Source organism: Notamacropus eugenii, chromosome 3, assembly GCF_028372415.1.
Source record: "Notamacropus eugenii isolate mMacEug1 chromosome 3, mMacEug1.pri_v2, whole genome shotgun sequence".
NCBI lineage: Eukaryota > Metazoa > Chordata > Mammalia > Diprotodontia > Macropodidae > Notamacropus > Notamacropus eugenii.
In genome coordinates this window covers 59671013-59696197 of record NC_092874.1, presented here as the reverse complement: position 1 = coordinate 59696197, position 25185 = coordinate 59671013, and the positions used below count along the sequence as shown (strand labels likewise).

Below are 25185 nucleotides of genomic sequence, written 5' to 3'. Positions count from 1 at the left end.
TGCCCTCCAGGACCTTAGGGTGGTGGATGAGACTGATACAAAACAGGTACAGATAAATGAATATAAGGTAATTTTATGAGGAAACAAGCATTAATAACTAGAGGAAATCAGGAAAAAAAAGTCTTTATAAGAAGGAGACACTGAGGCAAAGCATGAAAGAAAAAGGATTTTAAAAGGAAAGGGAGAAGTCACAGTCCACTCTCCTTTCATGATATTACTTTGTATTTTAAAGCAATCACAGGGCAGAGTCAAGACGGTCTAGTAAAAGCAGGAACTTGCTTGAGCTCTCCCAATTTCACTAGTAAACAACTTTAAAATAATTCCTCAAAATGAATTCTAAAGTGGCAACACCAACAAAAGGAAGGGATTAAACAATTTTTTAGGCCAGGACACCTTTGAAGGTCCACCAGAAAGGTTTGTCTCACTGGAGTGAGAGGGGAGCACAGTCCAGCACAGACTGTGACTATACAGATGATGTCCCCACCAAACTAGCAACAAGTCTTGGAGGTGGCTAAATATGCCATGGCAGATTCTGGAACTCTCAGCCTACTGATGGTAAAGGGGTCAGATAATTGGTCAGAAGGATAATATAAGGTAATCTTGCTGACACAGAGTGCGCAACTCTATTGCATTGCCCATATGTAGTTCTGGTTCATACTCTCAGGGTGAGAAGGAGCATTAGCACAACAGATCATGCAACTACAATGGAGAGATCATGGTTCCAGGGCAGAAAAGAGTGCTTGTGGGTGCTTACAGACTAGAACATAAGCAGAGATGGCAACAACCACACCTCTCCTTAGATCACACCACCTTGGAAGAACTGAAAGTATATAGGCCCCCAGAACTGGGTCTGAAAACAGTAGCATGAAAATACTAATGCTTGAGACAGTGCCTCTTCTGCCCTGGAAGTAGAGCCAACTTTAAAATGAAGCTACAGTTCAAAAATTAGGTTGAGAAAATGAGCAAACAACGATAACAATAACAAGGAAGCCAACCATAAAAAGTTATTATGGTGAGAGGGAAGATCAAAATACAAACTCACAAGAAGATAATTAAATCAAAACAGCTACATGCAAAGCCTCAAAAGAAAATGTGAACTTATCCCAAGCCCTGGAAGTGTTCAAAAGGATTTTGAAAGTCAAATAAGACGAAAAGAAGACAAATTGGGGAAATGAGTAAGAGTAATGCAAGAAAATCATGAAAAAGAATAAACAGGTTGATAAAGAAGACACAAAAAATGCTGAAGAAAATAACACCTTAAAAAAACAGAATAGGCCACATGGTAACAGAGGCACACAAGTCTATTGAAAAGAAGAACTCTTTATAAAGCAGAATTGGCCAAATGGAAAAAGTGGTATAAACATTCACAGAAGAGAGCTCCTCAAAAGTAGAATTCACCAAATGGGAAAGAAGGCACAGAAGCTTAAAGAAGAAAATAATTCTTAAATAATAGAATCAGGCAACTGGATGCTAATGACTCCATGAGAAATCAAGAAAAAACAAAATAAAATCAAATGAATGAAAAAATAAAAGAAAATTTGAACTATCTCATTCGAAAAACAACTGACCTAGATAATGGATCAAGGAGAGATAATCTAAGAATTATTGGACTACCAGAAGGCCATAATAAAAAAAAAGCTTATATATCATATTTCAAGAAATTACCAAGGAAAACTGTCCTGTATTCCTAGAACCAGAAAATAAAATAGACTTTGAAAGAATCATCTGATTGCCTCCTGAAAAATATTCCAAATAAAAGCTCTCAAAAATACTGTAGCCAAATTCCAGAGCTTCCAGGTCAAAGAGAAAATATTACAAGCAGTCAGAAAGAAACAATCCAAATATGCAGCCACAGTAAGGATAACACAAGATTTAACAGCTTCTACATTAAAGGACTAGAGAACTTGGAATATGATACTCTTGAGGGCAAAGAAAAAAAGATTATAATCAAGAATCACCTACTCAATGAAAATGAGTATAATCATTCGGGTGAAAAAATGATCGAAGATGTTCATGCATTCTTGATGAAAAGCCCAAAGTTGAATAGAAAATTTGACTCTCAAATACAAGACTCAAGACAAGCATAAAACAGCAAATAAGAAAAAAGAAAGCATAAGGGATTCAATAAGGTTCAACTGTTTACATTCTTACACAGGAAGATGATATTGTAACTCCTATGAAATCTAAAATTTTTAAGGCAGTTAGAAGGTGTGCACACAGAGAAGGGGGGATGGGTGGAAGTTCACTATGATGGGTTAATATCCAAAAAAAATACAATTAAGGAGAAAAGGAATGCACTGGGAGAAGGAGGAAGGCCAAAGTAGAATGGGGTAAATTAATTCACATAAAAGAGAGACAAAAGATCTTTTACAGAGGAAGGGAAGATGGGGCAGTGTGTGGCAGGTAACACTTGAACATTACTTTCATTGGAATTGACTCAAAGAGAGAATAAGATAAACATTCAGTTGGGAATAGAAATCCATCTTACCCTATATGGAAGTAGGTGGGGAGAGTGGTAAGAAAAAGGGCACTGATAGAAGGGAGGATGGAATTGGGGTGGCAGTGGTCAAAGGAAAACACTTTTAAGTGGGACGGGGTAAAAGAAAAGAGAGAAGAATAGACAGAGGAGTGGGGGAAAAAGAATAGAAGGAAATGCACAGTAGTCATCATAACTGTGAATGTGAATGGAATGAACTCACCCATAAAATGAAACTTAATAGCAGAGTGGATTAAAATCCAGAATCCTACAATGTGTTGTTTACATGAAATATACTTGAAACAGAGAGACACACACAGAGTAAAAATAAGAGGCTACAGCAGAACCTATTATGTTTCAGCTGGAGTAAAAAAAAAAAAGCAGCAGTATTAATCATGAATTGAGAGAAAACAAAAGCATAAATAGATCTAATTAAAGGAGATGAGCAGAGAAACTACATTTTGCTAAAAGGTACCATAAACAATGAAGTAATATCAATATTAAACATATATGCATTCAAATTCTGGAAAAGTTAAATAACTTTCAGGAGGAAATAGAATCACAATAGTGGGGGGTTGCAAACTTCCCCTCTCAAGACTGGATAAATATAACCAAAAAAAGAAGCATACAAGAAAAAAGTTAAAGAGGTAAATAGAATTTTAGAAAAGTTAAATATGATAAACATCAGGAGAGAACGGATTTGGAACAGAAAAAAATATAACTTTTTCTCAATGGTACATGGAACTCACACAAAAATTAACAATGTATTAGGCTATAAAAGCCACACATCCAAATGCATAAAAGTAGACACATTACATGCATCTTTTTCACATCATAATGCAATAAAATTAAATTCAATAAAGGGCTATCAAGTCATGGATTAAAAATTAACTGGAAACTAAATAATCTAATCCTAAGGAATGAGTGGATCAAAGAACAAATCACAGAAACAATCAATAATTGCATTAAAGAAAATGACAACAATGAGATAACATACCAAAATTAGTGAGATACAGCCAAAGAAGTACTTAAGGGAAAATTTATATCTCTAAATACCTATATCAATATCTAAATCAATAAAATAGAGAATGAACAGATCAGTGACTTGAATATTCAACTAACAAAAAAAAGAAAGAGAACAAATTAAAAATCTCTAATTAAACACCAAATTGGAAATTCTGAATATAAAAGGGGAGATTAATAAAACTGAAAGAAAACCATACTAATAAATAAAATTAGGAACTGCTTTTATAAAAAAATTAAACTATTAGTTAATTTGATTTAAAAATAAGAAAATCATATTAACCAGTATCAAAAATTAAAAGAGTAAATATGAAATTAAAGCAATCATTAGGAGCTCTTTTGCCCAATTATAGGCCAATAAATCTAAAAAATCTAATTGAAATTGATAAGTATTTACAAAAATATAAATTGCCCACATTAACAGAAGAGGAAATAGAATACTTAAATAATCCTATCTTAGAAAAAGAGACTGAACAAAGGATCAATGAGTTTTCCAAGAAAAAAAATCATCAGGACCAGGTAGGTTAGCAAGGAAATTCTACTGAACTTTAATCTCAATACTATATAAACTATTTGTGGAAATGGGCAAAGAAGAAGTCCTACCCAATTCTTTTATGACACAAATATGTGGCTGAAACCTAAATCAGGAAGAGCAAAAACAGAGAAATAAAACTATAGGCCCATTTCCTTAATGAAAATCAGTGCACAAAATTTAGATAAAATACTGGCAAGGAGATTACAGCAATCTATCACAAAGATCATACACAACTAACAAGATGGAATTTATAACAGAAACATAGGACTCATTCAATATTAGGAAACCTGTCAGCATAACTGACCATAGTAATAGCAATACTAATGGAAATAATACAATTATCTCAACAGATGCAGAAAAAACTTCACAAAATATAGCACTCATTCCTATTTAAAAACCAAAGCAACACTAGAAAACATAGAAATAAAAGGAATTTTCCTTAGAGTGATAATTGGTATCTATCTAAAATCAAGAGCTTACCTTCTCACGAAGGTTAAAGAGTAGTGAGGGAGAGAATTTGAAACTCAAACTTTTTAAAAACTAATGTTAAAATGCTTAAACATAATAAATAAGATGTTTAAAGTGGAAAAAATAAAGCAATCACAAAAAGAGTCTGTCTGGTCTCATGGCACACGTATGTAGTCCAAACTACTGGGGAAACAGAGACTAATGCTAATGAATGACTCAAGCTTTGGAGTTCTGAGCTACAGTGTGCTAAGCCCATTGGCTTTTTCCACTAAGTTTTGTATTAATATGAGTTCTGGGGGGAGAGTGGGGAGCAGAGAGGAAGGTAAGCACAGGGTTGCCTTGAGGGATGAATTATCCCAGATCAGTAATAGAACAAATCAAAGCTACCATGAAGCTTTGATTAAAATCAGACCTGTATTTAGCCCCAGTCCTTTCAAAATGGGCAAGATAGAAAGACCAAGTCTTTATTTAAAAAGGGGGGGGGGGGGAGGGACTGTCATCTCCTTTTATCCTGTGAGCTAGTGTCTCATATGAAAGCAGCACCAAGATAAGAAATATTCTTGTGTTATCATTCCCTTATGGGAGTGTAAATGGGATCCTGTCATCATTCAACAAAAGGCCCTAATGGACGCACAACCCCTATGTCTTTGTATGTATGAATTGGCTGGTGTCTGTGAAGTTTTCCTAGAGAAATTTCTTAAAGAAGAATTTTAAATATATCTCTGATGTTATCTTCAGGGGACTGGTGATTAAATGAAATTTTTTGCGCTATTATTTTTTTAAAGTTGATTTAAAGAAGGAAAAAGAATGCTGATCGTGATCTTTAAAAATCTAAGTAATGAGCTGAATGGGGAGGGAAGGGGGCAGGAGTACAATAAAACCATACATACCCAAGGACACAATAATAAATTACTCTGGAAATAGTTAAAAAACTGTCTTTTTCAAGGCTTTCTTTTTCAGCGGAATGATTTTCCTCAAGAATACTGACGTGTGAAATGACAACAGGCTTATTGCCTTTTAAAGTTTCCTTTTCTAATTAGTAAAATATAGGGGGCAGCTCAGGGGGGAGGGAATCTACTGAAGTCTATTCCTTTGAAAGTACATATCAAACATTCTAAAATCTCCATTTTTAATGCAAAATCAAAGTTGAATGTAAAGGAAAAAATGTTTCAACTTCTACTGGCTCATATCATCTATACAAGAAATTTGCATTCCAAACCTCTCTTTATTTCCCCCTCTCCAGATCTGCAGAAGAGAGACCTTCAAAATATACTAAAAATATGAGCTAGAAGTTTCTAAAGCCACTTACCTACAGTAATAAAGGAGTCAGAGCTAAGGGAAGACTATAAACAGTGTGGCTTGTTCTCATTCCTGTGTTATCGATCGAAGCTAGAGAAAGTGACAAAACCATGCTGACTGGATTCACTACTGATTTATGTTACATCAACTCGAATGGATGTCTTCACTGCACCACTGAAATCCTTTCACATCTCCCTAATCACTCTTTATTCCATTTTTTTTCATCCATCCTTGTATTCCATGGCACCCTCTCCTTCCTATCCTTTTGTCTTGGCTCATACTTCATAGGGGAAAAAAATTAAGACCATTCACTGAGAGCTCCCTCTTCTCCCTTTCTCTTCACCTCACATTACTCAGATGGATCCCCTTGCTATCTTTTCCTTCCACCATCTCACAAGAAGAAGTGGTTATTCTTGTTGCCATACCAAACCCCTCCTTGTATCCTTGATCTCATCCCTTCCTGTTTTCTCCATCAGAATGCCTTTCTATCATTCCAACTGACTGTCTAATTTTCAGTGTCTCCTAATATACTACATCCTTCTCTGCTGCCTACAGACATGCCCATTTCTTCCCCATCCTTGAAGGAAAAAAAAATTCCTTATGTGATGCTACCATTCTTATTAGCTACTATCTCATATTTCCTTCTTTGCTAAATTATCTGAGAAGGGAATCTACACTAACTCCCTTCTACATTCTCTGCTCTCATTTAATTATAAACCTTCTGCAGTTTGACTTCTGACCTCTTCATTCAGCTGAAACTGTTCTGGCCAAAATCGCCAAGCATCTCTTGCCAAATCTGATGGTCCTTAATTCTCCTCCTTCTCAATCTCACTGCAAGCAGGCACTAACTATTGACCTCTTCTGGATACTCTTACCTTTTTCACTTTTCCTCTATCTGACTTCACTGTTCAGTTCTCTTGGTGGATTTTCATCTACAAAATAGTTATAGCCTAGCATAGTTAGCTAGCTACTAGGAACAGTAATAGCAATAGCTAGCATTTATATAGCACCTACTAGGTAACAGGCACTATGTTAATTAAGCACTTTACAAATATCTCATTTTTGAGGTAGGTGCTGTTATGATTCCCATTTTATAGTTGAGGAAACTGAAGAAGACAGAGGTTAAGTGACTTGCCTGAGGTTACATTTAAGAAGTATCTGAGGCTAGATTTGAATAGGTATTCCTAACTCCAGGTCCAGTATTCTATCCATTGTATCACATTGCTGCCATATGATGAAAGATGGAGTCATTGGGGGAAGAGGATGGCCTTGAAAGAAGCCAGGAAGTAGAAATAAGTAGGAATATTTAATATTTGATCTTAGAGAGGTAGTGGAGTATATTGAGTCTGGAAATCACATGCTCAGACCCACTGTTTAGGAAAATTTTACATGGTGAAAGGTGAGGCAAGGAGACTAATCAGAAGACTTGCAGTAATCTACTGTCTCACAAGGAAAAGAGTTGGGTTAGAGGAAAGTCACTACTATTTAAGACCTCCAACAATTCACCAAGGGTCTTATAAAATAATACTTAATATACTTAAGAGATGAGCACTTGATAAATCCAGAACTAAAAAGTACTAGAGAATGGAATCTTTACTCAATTTTTAAAAACTGTTGGAAATAATAATTGTACTGTGATAGTAAATTTATTCTCATAATTATTAACGATAGTATCTATTCATAATGATGATGGTAATAGCTAGTATTTATAGAACCCTTTAAGGTTTGCAAAGCACTCCTATGTTCTTTTATTTCATTCTCGCAACAACCCTGTGAGACTGGGACTTTACAGAGGAAACTGCAGCGGGGAGAAGTTAAATGACATTCCCAAGGTTACAGTTAGTAATTGTCCGAATTCAGATCTTCTTCACTCTAAGACTAGTGCTCTATCCACTGGGCCATAGAGCAGTCTTGACATTTCACACCCACTGAGTTCAAATCCCCCACCTTATATAAAGTCATCAACTAAGATGACTAAGATCCTTCATGAAATTTTCATTAATCATTCCATCCTGTATTTTTTATTCTTTTCTGTGGATTTCTACAGTGTGTCTAGAACATTCCCTGGTAATTTCATGTCTTTTCCATCTCACCTAGCAAACACAGGTCTTCTATATCCCAAGTCCAGTGATCTACTGCTCTACCATGCTTTTTCTTGAGAACAGCTAATTTTTGTTCTATAATCCCCACAGCACCTAACACAGTGCCTTACACCTGGTGAGTACTCAATCCACATTATAATCCTACACCATCAAATGTTACTTAAGTGCTTCATTTGGGACATTTTTGTTTTCTTGAGAGGCATCTGTTGATAGGGTGAAAAAAATGAAGATTAAATATTCAACAAAGACTCTTTGAATGTTGAGTTTAGGAAACACTGTTGTATACTGTGTTCTAAGCCCATTGGTTTTTCACTAATATAACCATCTAAACACTTTTTTTTTTGGCAAGCTCATTAAATAAAATTAAATCAACTTGCTGTTACAGAAGAAACTTTCCAGTTTAGTGAAAGGATAGAGAGATCATTAGGCAGTTAAGTGGCTCAGTGAATAAATTACTGGGCCTGGAGTCAGGAAAACCTGAGTTCAGATCTGGCTTCAAACACTTACTAGATGCGTAACCCTGGACAAGTCATTTAACCTCTGCTTACCTTAATCCACTGGAGAAGGAAATGGCAAAACGCTCTAGCATCTTTGCCAAAAAAATACCATGGATGGTATGGTCCACAGGGTCACAAAGAATCAGACATGACTGAACAACTAAAAGATGATTAAGTCCTCCATCCAGTCTAATTCATTCAATTTTAGGGCAGTTAGGTGGTGAAGTGGATAAAGCTCAGGACATGGAATCTGGAAGACCTGAGTTCAAATCCAGTCTCAGACACTTACTAACTTGTGATCCCGGGCAAATCACTTAATCATGTTTGCCTCAGTTTCCTCACTGCAAAAATGAGCTGGAGAAGAAAATAGCAAACCACTTCAATATCTTTGCCAAGAAGACCCCAGAGCATGTCATGAAGTATTGGACATGACTGAAACAGCTCAGCAACAACAATGGCAGTAACAAAGAGAGATCAGCATGGTGGTAAAGTTATAAAGGGCAAAGAGAAAGAAGCTGCTGGTAGAATTTGATGAGGAATTCAATTGGTTTTTGTTGTGTCTTCTATGTATTAAATATCGTTATAATTTATGGAGTTTTTCCAGTTACTTGTGAGCTTTCTCAAATACATCACATACAGTAAAAAAAAAAAAAGACACCAAGGATGTTTAAGATGAATTAGGCAAAAGTAAAATTCTAGCAAAAAAGACAGTGACAAAATAATAGCTTAACTAGATCAATTATACACAGAAGGCAGAACAATTAGAACCAAGCTGAATAATCAGAATAAATCCACTGAGTAATTTTTTCCCAAAGCAATAATTTTCTGGGAAACAATTAATGGCATTATTAGTGGAAAATAAAGGATTAGGCCAAATCTCTTCACTTTATTACCAACTCTACTAGAAGATCTTGGATGAGAGTAACTACCTACATTTTGGAGAGGAGATAGTATATTAATTACTCTCTGTTTAAAGCAGCAGGACTAAAGTAAAGCCTTTGTCTCAGATGGAAGGCACATAAGCAGAAGCATATGGATGAATTTCATACAAAGTAGCAGTCAAGGCTTTCTCCAGTTCTTCTTGGGTATTCGTTCTTGATATTTCTGGCTGTCTACTTTTATGGTTGGTCTCTGTGCTCTTTTCTTTCCATCTCTCTCTCTCTCTCTCTCTCTCTCTCTCTCTCTCTCTCACACACACACACACACACACACACACACACACACATACACACAAACTCTCTCTCTGTCTCTCTCACACACACACACAATTTATTTATGAACAAATTACTTGCTATCTGATAATGAGTGGAAGAGCTATCACAAGTCTCTTCCATTTTCTTTTTCTTCTCTATCCTCTCTCATTCTTTTACTCTCTGTTCAGTTTCATATCCAGGCTCCCTTTGAATACAAGACAGGATGATATGAGAACTTATCAACTGAGAATTGATAGTTTTTCCTATAGACCGTTTTAGAATAGTTCATCTTAATTCTCCTTTCTTGAATAAGATTATACATTTATTGTATGGGGTTCCTTTTTTACCAGAACTTTATGTACATCCAAGTTCTAAAGATCCCCAGATCTCTGCCTCCTAAGAACAAATTATTAACATATGCTACCAAGGTAACAGTTGAGGTATCTATCTATCCATCTTGTTTTTTCATCTCAGTACATGCAGAGTGCACTTTTTTTCTGGTCATGTGTCATTGACGATATATTTTATAATATGTCTCATGCCCAAGTTGTTGCTGATCATTATTGGTGATATACTATGATCTACTTATGTTCATTGCGCATCATGGAAAATGACTTCCTTATTTTTTAAAAAACAGATACTTCATTTTTTGCTGGTAGAAAATTCCAATTAGAAAAAAGAAACAACCAAAGAGAAACCCTTACATTTCTCTAAGCTATTTTACTCCTTTCATTATCTTCCTCAGTTTAACAAAAGAACCATTCAAAACAAAGACTAATCCAACTAACAGTTCTATCTAACCCCATACCAAAGGCACTTGCCAATGTTACTACAATTTCTTTTCTTTCCCCAGGTGATCAATAATTACCATGAATGAGAATTAATGGAGTTGTTAGCTTAACATCAATGAAATGATAATCCTTCACTAATAACACCTTATTACAACTTTCCATAATTATATAACACTTGAGTAGTTTGGGTACTGGAATCCTGCATCTGGATCTTTAATTTGAGGACAGAAAATTAAGATGAAGGATTAAAAAAATGATTTAACTTTTGTCAGCTGAAAATGATTTATTTACCATAGGATACTTTTGAGAGAACTTTTAATCTAGTCTGTAGTGATGGGGAGGAAGAAATGAGATATGGGAAAAAGGGAAATGCCCATAATCTGAACATATCACTATAAAGGTTTTTTAAAAAAGCAATTTATAAATATGCTGATCAGTGACTTTTATGAATATCTTAATCTGCTAGACCTAAAATTTAAAACTGATAGACCTACCAGAGAAGTTTGTTTTTTCAAATATGTATTTCTTAGCAAATATTAAATAAATATAATTGATCATCAGGCTATGACACACACAAACAGAAAAGAGAAGGTAGAGAGAAAGACAGCTCTGGGGAATTCATATTTTCTCATAATGCAATTAGATCATGAAAGATAACTAGTATGGATTGCCTATATAGATTAAATCTACTGTTAAACTAGAGTGATAAATGAGAAAACCATAAATATAATTTATTTCAAAGTACTAAAACAATTTTTTTAAATCACTTCGTATGAACATTATTTCTTAGAACATTATCCTGGGCTCTTCTCTCTTCTGGAAAGCAAACATGTTTCTGTGATTGGATAATATATCTATCTAGGAAAAATCACACACATTCACACATGCATTTAAACAAGAAATCTAAAACATTCTAAATCATTTTTTCTGTATTGTACTATGCTTCTTAAATGTTTATAGAATTATGACTTCAGTCAAAAACTTATCAAGTGTAGGGTAAATGAAATAACAATTTCCTGCTCCAAATTAGAAATAAGTGCAGAGTCCACCATTTAAAATAATGATAAATAACTGCATACTCTAGGCTGGAATTCAAAAAGGTAAAATTGGATTTCAGATACAAAATATATCATTATAATTTATGGAGTTTTTCCAGTTACTTATGGGCTTTCTCACCTGTAACACATATGGTTTTAAAAAATCAAGGATATTTAAGATTAATTAGGCAAGCAGAAGTGGAATGATATTAAAAAAAACTGCACAATTAACAAAATATAATACAACTCACACTACTCCTACTCAGCCCAGAATAGAACTGAACCCAGTTTATCATCTATTTATAATATAGGTCCAAAATAAAATATTTAAATGATTTCTTTATGCTATCCATCCAAACGCATACCATGGTTTCAAAAGCATGCATTATTCATCCACTTAGTTTTCCCACATGGATAGCTAAAATTAATCCTAGATCTCATTTTGGGGGTGGGGGAAAGGATGCTGCAGTATTCCTGGACTCAATATAATCAGCACAATATTACTTCCAAAACATTGTCTCAGCAACACCTCTCCATCCATAGGAAATCTCTTTCATTTGAACTCTGTCCTACACATCCTCCTTGGTAGAATCCTACACATTTATCATGTATTTCCTATATATCATAAAACATTCCTCTGTAATGTTTTAGAACATGTGGTAATCATATCTCAATGCCATCTGAAAATAGGAGGATCTAAAGGGCCTCACCATTTATAGGGCTCTCCTTTTATAGGGATTCCTTTCCTCTCCTCTCCTCTTTCTCATATCCCCTAAAACCTTATGCCCTGTACATGGATTGAACAAGGAAGGGTGCCTCCCCAACCTCCATTCAATGGCTGTTTTGGACCCTCCTAGCTTAGAGTGAATGTCAATAGTAACAGTTTCTCTTCCAAACAACAACCCTGAGGCTGAGGCTCCTGCCCCTTCCAGTGTGATTTATCTTTATTAAAGTAGTCATCCCCCCGACTACCTTTTAAAGAGTCCCATTCACTGAATGGGCATTACCTCACTTTAAGTAAGTACCTTTTGAAAAGGCCTAGTCTAAAAAGGCCAAGGTCTCCCATTGCATCCTGGGCTGTGTCCAGTCATCCTGATGAATATCTGGTCACTGGATCCAGATGGCTCAGGAGGAGAAAGTGAGGCAGGTAACCTTGCACAGCCCTCCCTCTCTCAAAACAAAGTCAAGTGCAAGTCATGTCATCATTTCTCTGATGTCATGGTCGTTTTCAAAAATGAAAGACAAACACAACAACCTCTTCCCTCCAGACTCTCTGTTAAACACCCTCTTGACAGTAGCGAATAGTTTCCTCAATATATGCCTCATGCCAAAATGCAAATCCAACCAACTCTCAGGTACCATATCACACCTATCAGATAGACTAGATAAAACAGGAAAATAATAAATGTTGAAGAAGAAGTGGAAAAATTGAAACACTAATGCATTGTGGGTTGAGTTGTGAACTAATCCAACCATTCTGGAGAACAATTTGAATCAATGTCCAAAGCGGTATAAAACTATGCATACCCTTCCATACAGCAGTACCACTTCTAGGTCTGTATCCCAAAGAAATCATAAAAATGGGAGAAGGACCTATATGTACAAAATATTCTTACATCAGCTCTTTTTGTGGTGGCCAAGAATTGGAAATTGAGGAGATGCTCATCAATTGGGGAATTGCTGAACAAGTTGTAGTATATGAATGTAATGGAATACTATTGTTCCATAAGAAATGATGAGCAGGTGGACTTCAGAAAAACATGGAACGACTTATATGAACTGATGCTGAGTGAAGTGAGCAGAACCAGGAGAACATTGTACACAGTAACAGCAAAATTGTGCGATGATTAACTTTGATAGACTCAGCTTCTCTGAGCAATGCAAGGATTTAAGATAACTCTAAATGACGCATGATGGACAATGCTGTCTACATCCAGACAGTCTGAATGCAGATCGAAGCATCCTATTTGCTCTTTTTTTTTGTTTGTTTCTTTTTTCTCGTGTTTTCTCCAATTGGTTCTAATTCTTCTTTATAATGTGATGAATGTGAAACTATGTCTAAAATATTGGTTCTAATTCTTCTTTATAATGTGATGAATGTGAAACTATGTCTAAAATGAATGTATATGTATAGTCTGTGTCAAACTACATGCTGTCTTGAGGAGGCGGGGAGGAAGAGAAAATATAAAACTCAAAATCTTACAGAAGTGAATGTTGAAAACTAAAAATAAATAAATTTAATTTTGAGAGAATAAAACAAAAAAAAACATGTCGACTATTTTATGTTCTCCCTTGATATTAATAATCAGAAGATTATTGAACAAATATATCTATCTCCATTGCCCCATTCATCAAGGAATATTGTATGATTTTTTATGTATGCATGAAAGCTAGCTTCAGAGAAGATGGCCATTAAAGATTCATTTTACTTTAGTGAAAAAAAAAATTTAAACCCTAATAGCAAATAAACTCACACAATGGGAAATGCAGAAGATATACAAACAAAAGATACCAAATAAACATCACTAACATCATTATCTAAGAGAGAAAATTTACAGAGCCAGGATAGGAATTCACAAACTAAAACTCCAAATCTAGGGATCCTTCCACTGAATGACACTCCTCATAGTATATGCATTATTAATCTCTAATAGATTAATTAATTAATTAATCTCTGATAGAGAAAATCCACCATGGGAAAAATTATTATGCATATAGTAATGTTTTCACATCCACTGGTATGCATTTATCACAACCAACACTACATACATTTGGAAAATAATAAGCATGTGTGCAAGGCACACTATTTATTGAGTTTAAAAGAATGCTTGCTTATCCATAATGTAGTCACGTTATATATGTTGTTGAAGCTTGATGTTTATTGAATAAAGATCAAAATGATAATATTTGATGCACGTACAGATTCCCAACCCCTTCAAAAAAAAATAAAAACTTCCCACGTGGGTTGTCAGGCCAGGAGAAGTGAGCAGTAGACCCAGAAAATCACCCTCCTTTTACTCTAGTATGCTAAACCTTCAAAGATTCACGCAGACAACCTCACTTCTTTGAGAAAATAGATAAATGACAAAAGGTAAACTTAAATAAATGCTTTAGAACACTGCCTTCTGACCAGACTTTTCCATCTACACCTCAGAGAGGTTTTGATTCCATGCAATATCATGCCCCACTCTGGACAAACTGAAATCTCATCTCCATGATAACTGACTCCACTTTTTATACTCAACACCTATTCAGCCCCCTCAATTGTGTCTCCCCTCTGACTGGAGAGCTCATGGGTGGGGCACTAAACTCTTATCCAAACCTTCCAGATGTCCAGGATCTCAGCTTTCCAAGTAACTTGGAAGTTTTCCATTAGTTTCTCTAGGTGATTTAACTCCTTGGATCAGGCCTCTTGCAGGACATCCCCTAGTGTCCACTCCCACTTCCTGCTTTCCTTTCTGTGTTCTTTTCTTCCATTAGATTGTAAGCTCCTTCAGGACACAATCTTTTTTTCTTATTTGCATTCCCTGCACTTAGCACAATGCCTGGCACCTTATAAATGTTTAATAAATGTTCACTGAATTGAATTGATTTTAACTTTTCTTTTTGATTATAAATTTAACTTTCAATAAATATGAACATTTTTAATATATGAAAAAAAGAACAAATCAGGAAGAAGCCTTTTGTGGGGAAATAGCCAGATCAGGGAGATCACTCATCTACCCCAGGTTCAACCATATACACAAGTATAAATTACTGACGTAAAAGCTGTACTACCCCAGAAGGTAAATTTAACTTCAAAATTAGAGATTTGAAAAGCATTGCCAAAGATTTAAAACAAATATTACAATATTATAACAACCTTTTAAATTAGTTTATCAATCATACACTACAATTTGTAGCAGCCAGAACATAGGGGTGACAGCACTAGACCTGAATTCAAATCCTTTCTCAGACACATGCTAGATGTTCGATCTTGGGCAAACCACTTAGCCTGTCTGCCTCAGTTTCCTCATCCATAAAATGTGGATGATAATAAGAGCACCTACTTCTCAGGATTGTTGAGAGGATCAAATGAGATAATATTTGTAAAGTGCTTTGCAAACCTTAAAGCTCTATGTAAATGTAGTGGTTGTTGTTATTAATCATAATAGAAAGTAATCACTATTCATCAAAATGGCGGCAAGCACACTGGATGTATCAAGGCCAATCATTCAAAGAATATCTGTAATGGATCACTATCCTTATGTCTTTGCTTCTCTTCCATGACCATCCTGATTTGCTTTAGGTTGTAAAGATTAAGCCAGGCATACGGAGGGGTCGAGATTACACTGTTCCTAGTGGAAGATTGAATTCTTATCATTGTCATTATTAACCACTCTTAATGAAATGATACGTGCTTAACGTTAAGGTACAAAGTAAAATGCATACAAATATTTGCAGGGTGAGTAGTTACTCAGTGCTTTCACATACCACAATGGACTTCATCAGTTCCATTTGGGCAGTCAGGTGTAAAATCACACACTTTGCTAGATAAAATACAGCTTCCATCTTCACATGGCACAAATCCAACTTCACAATTGCCAGACTGAGTAATAGTCTCTTCCCCTTCAGAAAATAAACACAAGGCATCATTGACATCAGAACATTCTTTTGAAAACTATGCTTACAAAAAAGAAGGTTGGATATTGGAAGAATTCATGGTCTGAATTGGAATAAATTGCGTTGAATTTTGTTTAATTAAATCAGAGTCCTCACTGTGACCAACGATGACAAGCAGAGCTTTTCCTAGGGACATGGTATAATGAATAAGATCCAGGACTAGGACACAGGAATACCTGAGTTCAAATCCTACTTTGGACACTTGCTCACTCTGTGATCCTGGATAAATCATTTCATCTCTCTGCATCATTTTCATCATCTGTAAAATGAGGTGGTTAAATTTGAGGTCCTCTTTAGTTTCCTCTCACCTCTAAATCTATGATGCTCTGATCCTATGTCTGTGGTGTTAGGGAAGGATGGAATAAACTACCTTCCCAAGAGAAGCATAACTCTCTGCTGCAACCATCATCCCTGGGTCTCAATTCAAAGGGCTCTTTTGGGTCACCATATCCATTGTCAAAGAGTCATCCTCTTTGAGAAATAGACCGTCCTTTCTCCTGTTATATATATATATATATGTACAGCTGGGACCAGAGAGGTCTCTGTATGACAATGTCCCCTTCCTCTGCCATTCAATTTTTATCAATTTGCCAAGATCTCTAACTATAGCTCAGATTGGAGATGAGCTTAATTAAATAGTTATAGGTTGAAATCAGCATAAAAATCTTCCATTTTACTGAGCAAATTCATTCATCACATGTGAATATACATAATAAGCAATGTGGCAACTAGTTCTGATAGACTGTCATTTGTGGCCTTAAATTAAGGAATTAAATAATTCCTTGAATGAATTTCTCTCTATAAATTTATGATCCACTACAGTAGAAAGACATATAGGCCCTAAGTCCAGAAGAGCCGCAAGAGAAAAATCAAGAACTTGACAATGATAGGTCTAAGGCAGTGAGAGATTCTGGATTTGGGGACAGTAAATTATAAATGCAGTAAATCATGGGACCACTAATGGAGATAAATGAGGACTGAGTTGGAGAAAGAGATCAGTAGAATAGGAAAGGGTCAAGAAATTGAGATCACAATAAACATTAAGGGAAGGATTAGTATTAGAATCTTTGTAGAGCTTAAGAAACAGAAGACTGCAAATGGTCAGGAGAATAGTAAAGAAGACCAAAAAACAGGAAAAAAATAAAATTGATGACTTTGATTCACTTTGTCCTTATTATGATCTTCAATTCTCAATGTATACAATAATTAAACATTATAAACCAAGTTCCAACCATTCTTTAGGGGTATATAAGTTTAAGCACTCTAACTAACATCAAACTTTACTTTACTACCTAGATGAACTTAAGTATTACAAAGGGAAAATTTGACAATTTTTTAAATTTTTAATTCCTACTCTAAAATATGAATTTCATTATATGCTTATCTGCATTGTCAAATTCATATTGCAAATGATTTGCATAGAAGTGTCTGTAAAGGTATGTAAAATGAATCTCTAACCTAATTGTAAATTGTTTCATTAAAGCAAAAATCCATAACCTTTTGGTATGTCATGGAGTCCTTTTATGGTCTGGTGAAGCCTATAGACTCTTTTTTTCAGACTACTGTTTTTGAAATACACAAAATAAAATACATAAGATTACAAAAGGATTCAAATCTACTGAATTATTTTTCCCATCCAAGTTCTTGGACCCTCTATAATGTATTCAAGACCACTTCAGTATCTGTAGACATAGGGAAAGAACCTTTGCTTTGAAACAAGTCAAACATGACAAGAAAGAAAGAAAGAAAGAAAGAAAGAAAGAAAGAAAGAAAGAAAGAAAGAAAGAAAGAAAGAAAGAAAGAAAGAAAGAAAGAAAGAAAGAAAGAAAGAAAGAAAGGAAGGAAGGAAGGAAGGAAGGAAGGAAGGAAGGAAGGAAGGAAGGAAGGAAGGAAGGAAGGAAGGAAGGAAGGAAGGAAGGAAGGAAGAAAGGAATGAAGGAAGGAAGGAAGGAAGGAAGGAAGGAAGGAAGGAAGGAAGAAAGAAAGAAAGAAAGAAAGAAAGAAAGAAAGAAAGAAAGAAAGAAAGAAAGAAAGAAAGAAAGAAAGAAAGAAAGAAAAAAGGGAGGAAGGAAGGAAAAGAAAGAAAGAAAGAAGGAAGGAAGAGAAAGAAAGACAGAAAGGAGAGAATGAAAGAATGAATGAACAAAAACAGGAATGAAGGAAGGCAGGAGAAAAGAAAACAAGGGAAGGAGAGAGGGAGAAAAGGAGAGAGGAAAGAAGAAAAGAAAGGATATTTATGGAGTTGTTACTACAGGACAATTCTTTATAATACTGATGTCAGGAAGTTGGGCCATGGCTTAGCTAAGCATCCTTTGGCATATCTTTCCCCTCACTGAAGTTATGTTATTTGAACAACAGAATATCCAGTTCAGTATGGCAATAAGACATGTAACAATGTGATTTTCATTTTTCTCTTTCCTCTCAAACAGGCCTGAATGGGTCCCAGTAATAGGAATAAAATACTTGCCTTTGCTTTTGTTGTTTGTACTTGAAAATGACTTGAGAGAAATGCCACAATCTGGAGTTATACTGATGTCATCAATGGCAACAGTGGCATTTTCTGAAAAAACGGTGGCTTGTAAAATGAGCTGTAACAGCAAAGACACAAATTTTATCCTCCCAAAAAATTCATTTCTAGAAAATTCCCCGTGTGGGAAATAAAAACTTTTTGCATCTGCCTAGTATTTCAATTTCTTGAAATTCTTTTGGGAACCAAAGAAACCAAATCCCGCATTTAGAAGGCCACAAATGCTTTGACAGCAGCTTAGGTCACCTTCATAGCTTCAATAACCTCGTTTCAAATAAAAATGGCAGTATTCATCACATCTGAAGGGATGGCTTCCCATTGGAACCATTAAGAGTGATATGCATTGTAAATGAGCTACTTCTGGTAATCAACTGTGGTAGTTTACAACTCAATTTAATTGAGGCATGAATTAATTTGTAATGGGCCTGCTGAAGGCAATGACACATTTCCATATAGGAATATGTAAATACATACATATATATTTGTGGATATACATACATAAACCCACTTAGAAAGATATATAACACAAACACTAACCCCACAGTCACTCATTAATAAAATTCATATTCTAAAACAACCTAAAGCCACATATTTAAATGCAATTAAATCTAACATCTTATCAATTACTGATGTTATTTTTCAACACATCACATATGTACATGTATATACTTTCTTCATAACTTCTGATACAATTTTGCTATCCTCTCAGATAAATGAGGACCTAAAACCAGGAAGATCAGAATACAAGAGTCACATCTAATACTGGATGTACGACCCTGGGAAAGTCACAGCTTCTCAGTACTCTAAACAATGCACTGAGTCTTTAAATTGCAGCAAAGGTTCTGATCTGCACTGGAAGAGGGAGTTTCCTCACCTGGAAGTTCCCTCTAGATCAATAAAATCATGGGTATAGTCCCTATCTTCAGTTAAAAATTAAAACAAACCAATAATAACAAAAAGAAAGCTTCAGGAGTAACCTCAAAAACACTTCTGAAGAAGAACATGCATAAAACAGCCAGACCACAGCACAATCAGAAAATCAACTTTAGACATTTTTACTTCCAATACAATTTACCAACCCCCTAGGTCACTGCACTGAAATCTGCATCCATTGCAAAACAAAACAAATAGGTTGCACATGAGCATTGGATTACTTTTTCATATTAACTTGGCATAAGTCCTTCACACCATGTGGAAAGCTACATCTTTGACACTGAGATACAAAATCTTCAGGCAAATCAAAGAGAAAGTAGCTAAGTGATTGACTTCAAGGTATGTTTTTCTTCCTATTCAATGTCTAAGGATGTGTACAGGGCATGACAGAGAAGGGTGAAGAAGCGAAAATCATGACCACTGATGGGCAATGAATCTCAAAAGGGGAGAGCCTAAGCCAGAGTCACTCTCAGAGACCACAGGATAAAAAAAACCAAATGAACAAACAAAAAAACAGGCCTCCACTCACCCTGGAAACATAGATTTGGATAGCATCCTTCCTCCCATGATAAATGCTCATACCAAGAGATTCCTTTCAGATCACTTGAATATGATCACTTTATAATACCCTAATTGTACAACTGTACTGATCCCAAGGTACAAAGATCATAAGAAAGAGAAGGAACCCAAACCTAAATGTACCACTTCCTCAAAGATGTAGACATATCAATAGGGTGTGGCTAGCAAAGCTGAGACTAGATGAAGTAGATCTCCATGTTCTTTATCCAAATTACTTGTGAGGAATTCCAGACTCTTTCTTCCTCACACCCATCTTTCTTGTGGCCAATATAACATGTCACCCCAAATATCAGGTCTCCAGATTCACCAGGCATCCTCAGCTCATAACTAAATATTCCAGTAAAGTTGGTGCCTGTTGACTCTTTTTTTTTTTATTCAGATTCACTGGCTCTGTGTTTTTGAGGATGGAAAGAACACATTCTATTCAGCTGATTAGCCAGATTGTGACTGATACAATTGTGGCTCTGATTGTGACTGAACAATATAGACCCTCTTATAACTCTGTAAGAGTCTTGATAATTCTTTTATGAAAACAATTATTCACTTGCACCTAAATGTGCATGCTTTTACTCAAGGTCTAAGTGACTGGATTTGTTTTGAACAAAGACAGTTTTTGCAATTTATCATCAACTCTTATTATCAACAGTGAACTTTTTCACATTATAGTTTACTTATAGGAAACCTTGTTTTCGAATTTTTAAGTTTGCTGCAAATAAGCAATTACTGGTCTCACTTGATTCTTTCCTTTGTCAACCTCTCGAACTTCTTTTATTACTCTTTTCATGGAGCTTTCAGGTTCATTATGCAAAGCCAAAAGCAATCATTTTCCCTGCTCTAGGGGAGGCTTGAAAGGGTAACAGTTCTATTCAGATTGGTGTTTCCGCATCAGTCTGCGAGGAACACTGTTTTATTCTCAGAATAGAAGCCAAGACTAATTGGAGCATTGGAGAATTTTTTGGCTCTCTTCAATTGGATCTTTACAATACAGTAATATTACCTTCCTGAAGAAATTGCCAAAAAGGTCCAGATACTTATATTTCAATGTCAGCCTTCCAAATCCAAATAAAAGGATGTAGAATTTATCCACACCTTTGTTCTCCTATACTAATACAGATAATACTGTTAACTATTTACTTAATTATGGTACTTATTTCTTTAAATAAATGAAAAGAAATAAAAGAAATTCATCTGTTCCCTTCATCCCACTTCCCCATCTGGGAAGAGGAAGTTGGGTATAGGAGACAGAAAGTTATAGAGCACAGAAAGAAGAGGTGGGCTCTGGTCCTGTCTCTGACACATACAGACTATGTGACTGAACAAGGCTCTTAACCTCACAAGGACACATTGAATTTTATAAGGCTAGAAATACCTGAGCAGACCCTAAGCTGCACTGAGAAAGGAGATTCCCTTACCATAATCTCCCTATATCAATAAAATCTTATGTCTGTCTCTCAAAAAAAAAAATGTATCCTTTAAAGGTTTTGGTTAGAGATTAATTCTCACCTTAAGGCATAAGAAAATAAATGGATAGAGTGCTGGGTCTAGAGTCAATAAGACTCACCTTCCTGAGTTCAAATCTGGCCTCAGACACTTACTAGCTGTGTGATCCTGGGCAAGTCACTTAATCCTCTTTGCCTCAGTTTCCTCATTCATAAATTGATTTGGAGAAACAAATGGCAAATCATATCAGTATATTTGCCAAGAAAACCCCAAAGGGGTTAAGGAAAAGTTGGACATGACTGAACACTAGCTCAATTCTTAAATTTAATCAATTGGACCAACCAGAATTATTGAGTTCAAGTTAAAGCCAGTACTTCTGATAGGAAATTAATCAATTGATCAATCACACATTTTCCAAAGAATAGGTTTTGAGAGTTTCAGAAAAGATGCCTCAACAAAAGTACAATAGGAAAAAGGGAAAGACTCCACTTTCAGAGAGGCAGAATATAATTTAAAAATTAAAAATTAAATCAATCTTAGATGACCCAGATTCCCAAAACAAGTGTTATATTTACATATATAAAGTTTAAAACTCCTGTTTGTTATTTTGCATTTTAAGTAGGTCTCATGTTTACTTCATTTTTCATCTTTGGAAAAATAGGCATTGATTTTCCAAAGAAATTCTCAACAGGCTAAGTTAGCCTCTAGTTCTATCATAGTCATTTAGATAGATTGCTTTCAAGAGGAAGAAAGGGAAAGGTGAGAGAGAGAGAAAAGAGAAAATACATAGGAAAAGAAAGACTATGAGCAATAAGAATAAAAGAAGGAAAATAGGAATATAATGATCTCTTTGCAATTAGTCTGAAGAGGTCACTGGGTTAGAGTGAATACTGTAGAAGTGTTGCCTTACAAAATACATTTTAATGAAGGCCCAGAATCCAATCACCAATAACCAAGTAATTTCAGAAAGAATACATTCTCACTCTTGCCCTATAAATCTTAACTTTCAGTGAAACTTTCAAATAATGTCAAGAAATTAATATTGATTATAATTATTGATTCCAGTAAATACTTGACATCTAGTATCAGTCATTATTATAGAGAATTAAGCACAAATGTCAAATTTATTATTTTATATGACATATTATTCACAACAATAGTAAATCTGCAAGGAACATAGATCAATATGGTATCAGTGTGAGGCTCCAAAAATGTGTGCCTATGGAGCAATACAATATTCACAAGGCATTTGGAAATGTTAACAATACCAATAGTCAGTCAATAAACACGTAAGTGCCTACTATATGCCAGGTACCAGAAAATATGGAACAACCCATGCCCTCCAAAGTTTGCAGTCTAATAGTGTAGTGTTGCCTCATTATTACAGTTGGGGACATGAAAGAGAACTTATGGAATCTCTAATTTTGAGCTGGAGAGGACTTGAGAAGACATGTAGCCCAACCTCCTCACTGAACGATAAGGAAATTGAGACACCAGCTGACATACTGGTCAGACACTAAGCAACTGAGATGGAATTTAAATCTAAGTCCTCCATTTACAAATCCAGCATACTTTCCCCTGCTCCATGTATATTTTACACTATCACCTTTTTCACAAGAGACATTGTCCTACCACATCACCCTACAAACAGTCTTTCCAGAAACCATGACTTCAGTTATTGAGCCTTAGAAATCTTACCCTCTCGCCTCGCTAGCCTAATTATTATATGTAATAATATGAGACTATCATGTCTAATCAGCCACAGACCCTGTCCATATTCCTGCATTGTGCAGACCCCTCTTATTCTCTGAGAGTGATAATAAAATTAACAATACTATTTCTTCTGAGCAAAGCACTTCAATTAACTTGCTTTATGGCTTGACTCACCAATCTCATAATTTCCTAGACCAAAATATTCTTCCATAGCTTTCAATTGCCTACATATGCCATTGCTCCCTCCCAATTAAAATAGAGCTTTTTTGAAAGTAGGACTGTATCTCTTCCATATTTATATGTTCCCAATGCTTAGCATCATGCCTCATACATCATAAGTGCTTGATAAATGATTTTCCTTCATTCCTTCACTCTTAGACTTAAGTATAGCAAATGAGAAATCTGAGCAGATCAGAATTTATACCTGAATCAGAAAATATCATTACTAATTATCTTAGAGCCCTTTTATAAAAATAAAATAATAAAACATAATACCTACAAACACAGTAAACCATGGAAGCTTTCTTAACTCTATAACTGCTAGAATAAAGAGGAAAAACTTCACAGATTACCCAGTATTTCTCCCTCCACAATAAGCTGAAGAAACCTAAAGTTCAGCCTCTTAGTTTTCTGGACATGAGAAATGATACACTCTTGGAAATCATCGATTTGTCTTTTAAATAACCATTTATTCAAGGGTAACCCATTAGAGACCAGAGACTACCTCAGTCCTTTAAAATTCCCATACTGAAGGAGGCTGACCTTAAAGCCTGAATCCCATTTGTCTGCTATGACTAAGAACTCAGCATATTGATATACAATAATAAACAGACATGATAACATCTCATGGATTTTAGAGGTCAGAAAAGGCGAGTTCAGAACACACAAAACTTGGCAGCATCCAGGTGCTAAAATACATTTAGATATCTAAGAACCTCAGAATAGGATTAATTCCTGGTAGGTGAAACAGCTCAAAAATGACTGGCAACCAAAATCACAAGGAATTTATTTCACAAACTTATTAGCGAAACCACAATCTGGACTGTGGAAATTCCAGAGACATTCAGATTACACAAGAGCCATCTTCATATTGGAAGACTCAGTAAACCAAATCAATTCCAAGTTCTTCGAAGAATTAATAATATCTTTACTATTGAGACCAGACTTTCAGAACAAAATGCATTTTTGCTTATGTTAAAAGATACCAAAATTCTGGAATTGCCTCCTTCTTTACCATTAGTAAAAGGACTTCTAGAAGGACAGAAAGAAAACCATTGACAGCAGAATTTTTCTTATATGATTATCATTATTATATGATCTAGCTTTAGTTAAGTCACACATCATAACTTTGGGAATGACCCAAGGTTCTCAAAGGCTAAACTAACAGACTGAAAGTTCTATCAGATCCTACACACAGCTGAAAAAGTTTTGAGTAGAGCCCCTGTGTGTTTTTTGAACCAGGTAGTCATATAGTAGATAGATCTCAGAACTTGGAGTTAAGAAGACCTGAGTTCAAGACCAGCCTCGGACACTTACTAGCTGGGTGACCCTGGATAAAACAGTTTGAACTTTTGATCTAAACAGCACCTTGTTTGAGCTAAATAACACTTCTCTCAACACCTATCATGTCCAACAGTAATTCTTGCAGAAAATAAAATGATTTTCCAAAATATTCTTATCTCTCCCACTTCTCATGACATTGCTTTCAGCCTCTTATCTATTATATTCCTTGATATGAATATTTTGAGGGTACAAACTGTTTCATTCTTTTCTTTGTATCCTCAGTGCTAAGTACAGTGTCTAGTACATGATGAAGGTTTAATAAATCCTCACTTAATGACTGATCCTCCCACCAGAATCCATGAAGGTCAGTCTTTTTTTAAGAAACGTAGATAATCAGTCACATTATA

The 25185-nt window shown here is 35.3% G+C and overlaps 1 protein-coding gene across 4 annotated transcripts in view; it reads right to left on the bottom strand.

Annotated features, from left to right (window-relative positions):
- Positions 1 to 25185, bottom strand: part of MALRD1 (MAM and LDL receptor class A domain containing 1) — a 1140778-nt gene that overhangs the window by 685973 nt on the left and 429620 nt on the right. For all 4 annotated transcript variants that reach the window (XR_011976660.1, XM_072651641.1, XM_072651639.1 and 1 more), the window contains 2 exons: positions 18551 to 18671; positions 15895 to 16029 (listed from right to left, as the gene is read on the bottom strand). Coding sequence is in view for 3 of the 4 variants with exons in the window: in XM_072651641.1 (XP_072507742.1) it covers positions 15895 to 16029; positions 18551 to 18671 (256 nt within the window). In the remaining variant the exon portion in view is untranslated. The remainder of the gene's footprint in view (positions 1 to 15894; positions 16030 to 18550; positions 18672 to 25185) is intronic.